The 11,104-nt window shown below is 39.6% G+C and overlaps 2 protein-coding genes across 2 annotated transcripts in view; one reads left to right on the top strand and one right to left on the bottom strand.

Annotated features, from left to right (window-relative positions):
- Window positions 1–1,629, top strand: part of LOC108669738 (hypoxia up-regulated protein 1) — a gene marked incomplete in the record, with an annotated part of 3,817 nt that extends 2,188 nt beyond the window's left edge. The window contains 2 exon segments of the mRNA XM_018157144.2: window positions 277–387; window positions 539–1,629. Coding sequence (XP_018012633.2) covers window positions 277–387; window positions 539–817 — 390 coding nt within the window.
- Window positions 1,630–7,084: 5,455 nt separating this feature from the next.
- LOC108669737 (MFS-type transporter SLC18B1-like) lies at window positions 7,085–10,204 on the bottom strand. The gene has a single exon (XM_018157143.2). It carries the CDS (start codon window positions 10,202–10,204, stop codon window positions 8,843–8,845), a length of 1,362 nt encoding a protein of 453 aa, XP_018012632.2. The 3' UTR covers window positions 7,085–8,842.
- Between the last annotated feature and the right edge of the window lie 900 nt (window positions 10,205–11,104).

Raw genomic sequence — 11,104 nt, forward strand, 5'->3', positions numbered from 1 at the left:
CTGACTGTCCTCTGTGCTGCTGACTGTTCTCTGTGCTGCTGACTGTCCTCTGTGCCGCTGACTGTCCTCTGTGCTGTTGACTGTCCTCTGTGCTGCTGACTGTCCTCTGTGCTGCTGACTGTCCTCTGTGCTGCTGACTGTTCTCTGTGCTGCTGACTGTCCTCTGTGCCGCTGACTGTCCTCTGTGCTGCTGACTGTCCTGTGCCGCTGACTGTCCGCCGTGCTGCTGACTGTCCTTTTTGCAGAACAATATGCTGAACATGCGCTCTGTTGCAGGCCCCTAATATGTCGGACTTCATGATGGCTACGGACAGGTCACCCAAGTCACCATCATGGTTCTCTGACGACCACTTGGAAAACATGGACCACATCTTAGTCTGCACCCAGGTGAGTGGTGCGCATGTTTACTATGAATATCTTTAATTAAAAGATATTTATAGTGTTATGAAAGATAATGTCAGTACTATTACATAACGCAGTTCAATCGTATTTACTGTGTGATTGTAAGTTAATAATATGATACAATATCTGCCGCCAGATGAAACATCTCGAGCCCCGGATGTCGGACGTGCCGGAGCTGAAGGTCTACCCCGCTAATGTTGAGGAGTACGAGTGTGTGCGCTTGCTGGTGACAAAGATGAGGTTGGAATGGTGGCCTGAGAAAGCTTCTCTTTGGGTTTCGATTGATAAGTTCGTGTTATACCTAATGATGGGTTGGTCTTTGCTCCAATTTTGGAACGTGTGGTATGGTGAAGGAGTGCGGGCACACTTGAGGCAAGATAGAATCCCGCGGCGAGGCAGAATGGCTTTTGGGTGATCTGGCGGTATCTGCCCTGTTGTGACTGGAGAAGCTATATCTTTATGTTCTTATAATTTAGCAAAAAATAATAATATGAATGATCTTATATGTGGGCAATTACTTCAAAGAGTGAAATAGATAACTGTAATCGCTTGTATAACAACCAAGCCTATAATCTGAAGTTGGTCGCACAAAATGATCACTATCCACTTAGAGCAATTAATGAAACGATGCACATTTGCAAGCTGTTGTGGCTGCTAATTACTATCAGCCTAACTCACCGCCAATGGTTTTTTCTGTTAACTAAGCTTAAAGACAATGCCACTAATGTTATTTTATCATCTGTGGCAGCCAATGTGTGTTTAGAGGCTGCAAGAATACTGGGGCTCAAAGTACACAATGTATAGGTTGATGGATTAAATCATGACTCAAAGATGACAATCGAGCTTCGTTTGTAATTTAAATGTCATAATCGCAGTCACCAGCTAAATCTTAGCCGAGAATATTTTGAAACATCAAGAAAAAGTGCCCTTTTGTTTACAAATTGACAGGTAACTTGCACTACGCGTATCTTCTTGCACTACGCGTAATTACAAGATTTGAGCTTGCATTATTTAGGAAGGTTGGACCCTATAGACCCTACCTATAGGGTTCAACTATAAGAGCATAAGGGGTTCAACTATATAGGGTTGACCTATATAGTTGGCCCCTATATACAGTATATGGAGCTATAGGGTTCAACTAAATAAGAGTAGCTACATGGGCACTGCATTCCTATTCCACAAAGAATTATTTTTATTACCGGTGTTGCTTTTATTTTCGAATCAATAAAATCACGGATTTCTACAGTTTTTTATTGCTCGTCACAACCAGCGAACAGGCCTGCAATCTCCAGTTAAAAATTTTGTTGGAAAGCGAGAAAGTATTCATAATTAGAATTACAAATATCCGTGAAAAAATCACTCACCAGTAAGCAAAGGCGATGAAGAAACTTCGCTCGAAGTTCAATAGTATTAATACTCTAGTTGGCTATGGGGTTAATATTCAGTTTGCTCCATAACTTGATCTTCAAAGGGAAAAATACTGGCTAGAAATATGTGTAAGATTATCGATAATAATATTATAAAATCCACTCTATCTCGACGAGAAGTTGAAAATGTTTTTTTTTGTGTCAGCAATTAAGTAATGATTGCTAATTAAAATCATAAGAATGATTACTGATGGTGAATATTATTGGTTATGTTCGGAGTAGAAAGTTTAACAGTGAACCGCTCTGCCGACGCAGTCATAAATCCTTCATATACGATGTGTTCACGACATATGAGTAGATTTTAGCTCCATGCATCGATATAATCGATGCATCCTATCAGCACATCGTATAATCCGTATAATATCTGCTTACAGAAAAAAATCTTGGCTCCTATATAATAAATATAAAATAAATCTAGTAAAATCCATGTATGAATTCAGTAAACCCATGTATGAATTCAGTAAATCCCTGTGTGAATTCAGTAAATTCATGTATGAATTCAGTAAATCCATGTGTGAATGCAGTAAATCCATGTATGGATTTAGTAAATCCATGTGTGGAATTAGTAAATCCGTGAATGAATTCAGTAAATCATGCATGAATTCGGTAAATCCATGTATGAATTCAGTAAATCATGCATGAATTTAGTAAATCCATGTATGAATTTAGTAAATCATGCATGAATTCAGTAAATTCTTGTATGAATTTAGTAAATCCAACTATGAATTCAGTAAATCCATGTATGAATTCAGTAAACACATGTATGAATTTAGTAAATCCATGTTTGAATTCAGTAAAGTCATGTATGAATTCAGTAAACCATGCATGAATTCAGTAAATCCATGTATGAATTTCGTAAATCTATGTATGAATTCAGTAAATACATGTATGAATTTAGGAAATCCATGTTTGAATTCAGTAAATCCATGCATGAATTCAGTAAATCCATGTATAAATTCAGTAAATCTATGTATGAATTCAGTAAATACATGTATGAATTTCGTAAATCTATGTGTGAATTCAGTAAACCATGCATGAATTCAGTAAATCCATGTATGAATTTCGTAAATCCATGCATGAATTCAGTAAATCCATGTATAAATTCAGTAGAATAATCCGAAAATATGAAATAATTTGTAGTCATTTGAAAGATAGTATCTTGAAACAATTCACAAAACTTCTTCTCGATCGCCACGCAGTTATACAATTTAAACTTAAATTAAACACGGTCATCTGGTTATTTACCAAAATTTGTGTATTTCACCGACCTGTGCCATGTCGGTCGAACGGCCACGCGTCATAGGACGATAAATATTGGAACGGAACTATGCTATCTGAAACCCAACCCCGGATATTGTGAGCTAAAAGTGACCGTCTTGTGGTGCACGGCAGGATTCATGCACTTGCACAGGCGACCTGGGCTGGTTGGTCACAGTTCGTTGTCCGCCAGTTACAGTTCAAGCTAAAGTCAGGGTATGAAGTGATGATTCGATGCAACGTTCAGTGGTGGACAACTATTACTCTCTGGGCTATTCGCTTCAGAATATGGTGGCGTAAAGCTCCTAATATTTAAAGCAAGATGATGTCATTTGCTGGTTACTGACGAATGGCTTATTAATCCGCGACTGATTGGTGGTCGTCGGGAAATATGCTAGGCGTTCCATTCTGGGCTGATTGGTGCATAAAATTGGTGGTGCACGGCTGCGTTCCCTTCAATTGCCACTTTCTGGTACATTTTGTGCTTCGTCTTAGAGCCGTACTACACGAAGCCATATAATCTGAGATGTAATGTAATCAATATAATCAATTACGCATCCTGGCTTCAGAATTTCAGCGCCATTACGGTTTTTCTTATCTGATGGAACTAATGTATCTGTGTGCTCTAGAAAAGTTGAGAGGCACACGATAGATCGCTTGTCTTTCCTATTATAAACTTTGATGCCAGCGGCGTTCTGATGCGAAATCATTTCTCCTGTTTTCACTTTTGCATTTAGCAGTGCTTTAAGAACAAATTTCTTTTTCGACAATTTTTCTGCTATAGGAACAGATGTATAGAAATTGTTAGCAAAAATTGTTTAACCTTGTGCCAAGAAGGGGCTGACATAGCTGCAAAACAACAGATTCGGAATGGCTAAACGTTGCTTCTCGTTCCATGTTTCCACTGTATATCAGTATATCCGGCCAAAGGCCGGATCCCTTGTGAATCAAGTCACGAAAAGTTCAAGAATCGGCAACTGGCCATGGGCCTATTTCTTCAACGCCGACACTTCTATTCTATTCTAAATGTGAAGGTTCCTAGTATAGCATCAGCTGAGCAAAGTTTGTACAGCTTTACGCCGTACCTGTGTGCCTTTCCTTGAATGTATTGTCGGAACTTCACTCTGCCACGGAATGGGAAAATTTACCCATCTATCACTGGTCGTGATCCAGGTGTTTATGTTGACGTATCTGTCAGATAGCTTTTGCACAAGTGGTTCTATTTCATGAAGCCTTTTTGATTTTTAGAAATAGCATTATCATTGAAGTGCCTGAAGCGTATAAGCAATAAATATCTATCTCTTGACATGTTATTGGAGGTAAATTGACAGTCATAAATTTTCCTTTTAGACCAGTTGAGTTCCAACCTTGGTTTGCGTACTAATCCTATTGCAATTATCAGCCCAAAAATTCTTCATTTCATGATCATTTGCGGGAGTCTAGCATTTCAGTCGCGATCTTCTTGTAATCTTCGTGCTCTACAAAAGTTGATCAGCATATGTGTTTGTTTCTGGTACTATTTATGAAATAAATTTCTCCTGGGTAGATTATAAGTATGAAATAGCGTTACTGTGTATTCAAGTAAAGTGCTGCCTGCGCGACAGCATTTTTCTGTGTTATACGTTGTTTCATTCAAAGTTGGACTAGGTAATGCGTTCACTAACAAGTTTTGTGCCGCTAAATTGGAAATATAGAGAATAATTGTTATATTCATTTCTCAAGCTCTGGCATTCATATAGTAAGATCTATTTTTTCTAATTACAGTTCCCTCACTGCAGTTGCGTTAGTCTACTACGCTGGATCCGAAGTTTATCCGTTGTATTTGCAAAAAAAAATCAAAAATGGCATTTTTTCCTCTTAATGGCGAACGAAATAATGTAAAAAATTTGTAATTTTTTATCGCAGGGCATTGATTTCGAGGTCCGTTCAGTACTAAAGGAGTTATTTGTGGTTCCGTTGCCTAGAAATGTTCTTGTTTTTAGTTTTAATTGAAAACGATCCAATATAAAAATCTGCAATTTTTCCTATCGCAGGACATTCATAATAACTACTTATATTCCAAATTTCGAGCAGATCCGTTCAGTATTGAGGAAGTTGTGACTGGTTGAGCGTGTAGTTAGGTTGTGCGTTTGAGTCCGCAGGCTAGTAAGCAAGCGGGTCTGTAGAAGTGTCGATTCGGTTTAGGACTGGGCTACAGTGCGCAGTGGTGCCGCAAGGAAGTGTTCTTGGGCCAGATTTGTTCGATGCTTTTATAAACGATCTACCAGAAGTGAATGGTGTCAAGCGTGTGCTCCATGTATGCTGACGACACCAAAGTTTATAATACAGTTAATGATGCGTCAAATAAAATACAACTGCAAAATTAACTTGATAGCCTGATAGGTTAGTTGACTGGGCTGATGCGTGGTAGCGCGTTTTAATGCTGACAAGTTTATGTCTGTCGTGCGCCCGAACCTCGAGTTTGGAAACGCCGTGTGGTCACCGAAACTTAAAAAGGACAAAATTTAGTTGAGAGTGTTCAAAGACTTGCAACAAGGATATTTCCATTCTCAAAGTGCAAGTCTAATCAAGGAAGTTTGAAGATAACGAAGCTTCCCAGTATCTGTTATCGACGTCTGCGACGTGAATTCATTGAAGTATACAAGTATACTCATGGTTTGTATAAGATCCCAGGATTACTAGAATTTGAAACAAGAACCAAAACTAGGGGCAACAGCCAAAAACTAAAAAAAACTGCGGTGCAACTCATCCATGCGACAACACTTTTTCTCGCTTTGAGCCACCGACATGGGGAACAGCCTTCCTTATGATATTGTTTACGCGCCGAGTATGAACGCGTTCAAGAACAGCCTAGCATATGTTTAGTCTTAAAATACCTAGTCCTCTATGGAACAACAAAGTCTAGAAATGATTTCAACCCACCGTCCGTTGAAAATATTTGATGAAAACGCTTGATTTTGAATGATGAAACGCAATGATGAAAACGCAAAGCATTTGACAGTGTTCCGCATGAGCGGCTGTTGCGTAAAGTGAAGTCCTTGGGGATTGAGGGAAACGTACTCACGTTGGCGCTCCAAGTATGAACGCGTTCAAGAACAGACTAGATAAAGCTATGGAAAAATATATGTTCAGATTTGAAATGCCTAGCTCCTTATCGAACCCGATGGAAGTCTAGTAGCTTCTTCAAACTATCGCCAGTCATGAAAAGATCCGGTCAAATGACACGAGTTTAGATCTATGAACAAGGCACGAAATGGAATAGAATCGGCGACAGGCCACATCAGGCCTACACTTCAGAGCCGACATCACTATGTTATGTTATGTTATGTTGATTTTAGATCTGTGAAAAAGTCACTAAAAGCACAATAATCGGCGACAGGCCCATTCAGGCTTATTCTCTAACGCCGAAGACACTATACTATATGAAGCAGCTTAATTTGCGTTCATTTATCAACATTAACCATTGAGGAGAGCGTTGAGCTTTAATAATAACAGCATTTAAAACTCATGACAAGCAAAGCAGATACGACCGTGCTGAAGGTACCGGAAATATCCGGGTGGCGGCGGACTCCGTAGCACCCAAGCCGCGCGTCGACGAATCTTTCAAATGTCAAGCGAGTGCAAACTTTTATTTGCAATACGATTTTTATTAATTCTTAATGGAAAGCCTACGTTGGTCTAGTGGTTTAGAATTAGATCAAATGTACCGATTCAAACACGAATTTACGAAAAAAAAGCTTGCTGAAAGTTTTGCAAGCTTGTTAAATAAGCCCGTAACCATTGATAACAATTTGCATTAAAATGATCAAGATGATGGTGATAACAAAACTGCTCTTTAACTAATCCACGTGGCAAATGATTAAAATCGAATCTGGAACAAACCTTGCATAGCCCAGACCAAATTTACAGCAAATTTCGATCCCGAAAACGTTTTATTAAGGCACAATTGATTTTTGTCCGAAAATAAATAAGTTCAAAAAGGAAGTGAAAGCATAAAATTGAAAAGGAATATCTTTATTCCGAATAGGAAAAACACAATTAGTAAGTCAACACAACAATACAATATCACATTATATGCCACCTCAGCAGGCGTAGCACGCCGGGGATGTTCCACAATAACTAGTGACTCCATACCTCCTTCCTAAAACCTATGCATAAATAACAATAGTGAGATTCTCGGAATGATGAGACAAACTCCAGATATAAATTTTTATTGTCACAAAAATAATTATAAAAACAAGAACCATAATTAGATCCGTATTTATAGTGTAACATAGAGTCATTAGTATTAGGTTAAAAGGTATTTGCACCTACTACTTAATATTCCCAATTATATATCTTCAGATACTCGAGTTTATAATGCACTTTCGTAGTAAGGGTTATTACAATAATTAAAATGAAAAACTGTTAATATAATTCGAAATACAAAGTCTTTGTGTTATAGATTAGCTTAGCCGGAAAAAGGAACTTTAATTTGAAAACCATAAAAATACGCTCTTATTGACACCAGCATTGATTATATTTTATCATCACTAACAACAATACAATTCAAGAACGTTATCACACAAGGGAGCACTTGACATATTCAGCACCTTCAATACTCAGCACCTGGTTCCAACCAACGCTCAAACCTATTTAATAGAAAATAAGATTTAGCGGGATAATAACAAACTGACGCTTCAGATTCTTGTGCAACACCATCACAATTTAGACAGTTGATCGGAAATATGTAATGCCTAAATAATCTATAAATTTTAAAACAAGGAAATAGCACCATCAAATGTAGCAACTAAATTGACAGATTAGATGCCATTAGACAACCGCTTCTAAATGAGATACATTCGACATGAATAAAACATCAGAGTACAGTTTTAAATTTACCATATAATTAAACAAGCTTTCATAAAGAGTCACGATGTTAGCTTAATTTAACAGTCGAAGTGTCGTCATATTAATTGTACTAAAGTACCTCTAATAGTACAGCAGACATATGTAACAGATCAAAGTTCAGAATCGTTAGGTGGCAGCAGTTACGAATATTATATGAGAGCAACGCACGATTGTTGAAAAATTTGTGTTCCAAAGGCGCTTAAAATGACGCTGAATATGCGTGGCACGGCACTCAAATAGCATAAATTATTACACTAGACTTCCTATGCAGAAATGGACGTAGAATTTCTTGGACTTGCATCTGAAACAATGCACATTTTGGTAACAATAATCCTAACAAAATGAGATAATAAACGCATAAAATTAATGTTAATAATAAGCGATACATAGATTAAGAATTGATTCGCATGCACGAGCACACAAACGCTGTAAATAATGTAAAAATTCTCCTTATACAATCGAGACTGCACAACTACAAGCACATAACTCTGTGTACGGAAGGTTTCATCCATTCGATATCCCGTGATGAAGAAAATTCGCTGCGTTAGTTGCAAATGAACATGATGTCTTTTTTCAAGCAAGCAGCTCAAACACTAATCAAGGGATTTCGAGAATTAGTCTAAGAACTAGGATTCTTCGTAAGTGTTGATTAAATGTAGAAGCTGAAAGTGCGTTCGTAATAAAATTTGATTCATCTAACGCCATTGAGTTCAACCTCAAAATCCCCAACAAAAATCTTTCATTCTTAGTGATTAAGAATCGCTACACAATATAGCGAAACTAAATTAATTTCTTGACTTACGACAGCCTTTTTTCGGTTGTGAGGCATCAGGCAACAAGTGCAAATATACAAAGCCAGTAATAATTTAATCAACTGTACCTATGGCGGTATCCTCGCGAGATACGCGAGTTGAGTTACAGCCGCTGTCATACGTGGAGTCGGTGGATTCACTTCTTGCAGATTGTTGAAAAAGAGTCGATCTTTCGGAAAAATCTTGGTCTGGGTAGTAGCGGTAGTAGCAAGATAGAGAAATTGTGACAATGGCTACAAATAGGTGAAGCAGGGCAATGATGAAGGTTCCCCAACCAAATCCAATGGTGTCAAACATGACCCCGGCGATGGATGGCCCGATGAAGCCGCCAAGTGCAACAGAAGAATTCCAGAGTCCAGACACTAGGCCGTAGGTTGCGAGATCGTCCGGAAGCCCAGCCTCGACGGCATCCTTCTTCGCTCCGCTGAAAGTGGCCACCATCTCGGCCCCGAAGCCAATGCCATGAATCACCAAGGCACAGATGCACAGAGGTAAGCTGTTTTTTATGGGTAGAATGGGTGAAGGACCCAACAGCAAGAAAGCAACTGTGACTGTTAAAGCCCCCATCGTTGTAGCAGCTCGCTCTGGAAGACATCTGTCGCATAAACGGCCCCAAATCGGCGCAGAAACGGCATACGCGAAGCCGTCTAAAACGAAGATTAGACCGATCTCCAGAGGGGCGAGATTCCAAGGACGTATGTGGGGCTCCAGAGTTGCAAACAAGAAGAAAATGCTCATAGATCCCGACATTGTTGTGAAGGCAAAAAGGAATATTTTTGGTTTCCTCATAAGCAAAAACACCGTGTATCTTGATGTTGGTCGTGTGCGACTACTTTCAACAGGTAAAAAGTACCACACCATGGCTGCTGCGACCATCAACAAACTACCGAGCACCACAAAAGGCAGAGTGAAGCCACCCAACTCGTACAAAGCGCCGCCGACTGAGGGTCCCGCTATCATGCCAAGACCGTAGAAAGTTTCGAGAGTGGCAAAAGCAGAAGCAACATTCAAGGAGAACTCCTGCGCTATAATGCTGAAAGCTGTGGTGAGGAAGGCGGCATTACCTAGCGCTTCCATTATCCGAATGATGAACGAAAATGTTAAGAAAACTGTTGGTCCGCTCATTCGGTTAAGAAACCCAAATAAAATGCAAGATACTGAAACAGTAAAAATTCCAGCATTGTTCATAAAGTTCACCCCTATTCTCTCCAAGAACTGTCCGTATATTGGACACACAATAAACACTACCAGTTCGAAAACTGCAAACACGAAACTGTACTGCATGGTTGTGGCACCTTTCTTCTCAGCTTCATGTGGGTAGAATGGTGCTTGTATTGACATGCACATGGCGTTACAGAAGTGTGCAATGCAGAACACGATGAGCGTTAACCACTGCTTACGAGTGTAGTTTCTCATCGTAGGTGTATTCACTCTCTCTGACGCGAGGAATCGGCGTCACTGCAATGCGTCTATCAGACCCTGTCTTTATGCGAATAGCACTTTTTCAAAATGTGTGCCTCGCACCTCTTTAGAAAACAAATAAAGACGCTAAACAAGCTGTCCGATTATTGTGAATCCTCTAAAGACGTTCAAATACATGTAATTTAGTGTGGCAAAGTCAGGTGAAACAACTCATGAAGACGGACTGTCGTCACATGAGCAGACACATATGCACTGGGCAGTCGACTGGAGCCAAAGTTGGAGGTACTCTCTCACGCCTCCGCACCCCCAAGTGCGGCTGTTGTCTGTGGTGCCAAGCTGGTTCGTGTAGGTGGGGTGATGTGGAGATGCGACGCTCTGCAGTTGCGACACTATGCAGGCATCATAACCTATGCTCGTTAACAAAAATATGAAAAATACTTCAGCAAATGAAGAGCAGGCTGAATTGTTAATAAAAATAAAAAATGTGTTCATTACTTCCGTTACACTTGTACGAACAGAAATGTAAGATGAGCGAGTATCGTGGAGGTGGAAATATAATGCAGGTTCAGCCACCCAGGCTAATTATAGTGCTAATACACGGGGCTTGTATTCGCTCCGAGTACTCGCACTCCAAATATTGCGATGATTTATTCTTTGGATACGAGTAGCTGATGCATTGGCGCCCGAAACAGTTCAAGTTGTTATGTCTTATGTACGGTCTAGTTGGGCTATGGCGCAGCGGCAGTCGTACTGTCGTAGTGAGTATGTGTGCGGCTCTGTATCCTGCTTGGGCCGCTCTGTATGTTCTAATGTAATAAACTGTGTCTTGTCCCAATTAATGACGATGGTTCAAAAAACGTTAAGATATGTTCAGATGATTTGAGCTTTTCTTAT

The sequence above is a fragment of the Hyalella azteca genome, unplaced genomic scaffold (assembly GCF_000764305.2).
Source record: "Hyalella azteca isolate HAZT.00-mixed unplaced genomic scaffold, Hazt_2.0.2 contig1167, whole genome shotgun sequence".
Classification (NCBI taxonomy): domain Eukaryota; kingdom Metazoa; phylum Arthropoda; class Malacostraca; order Amphipoda; family Hyalellidae; genus Hyalella; species Hyalella azteca.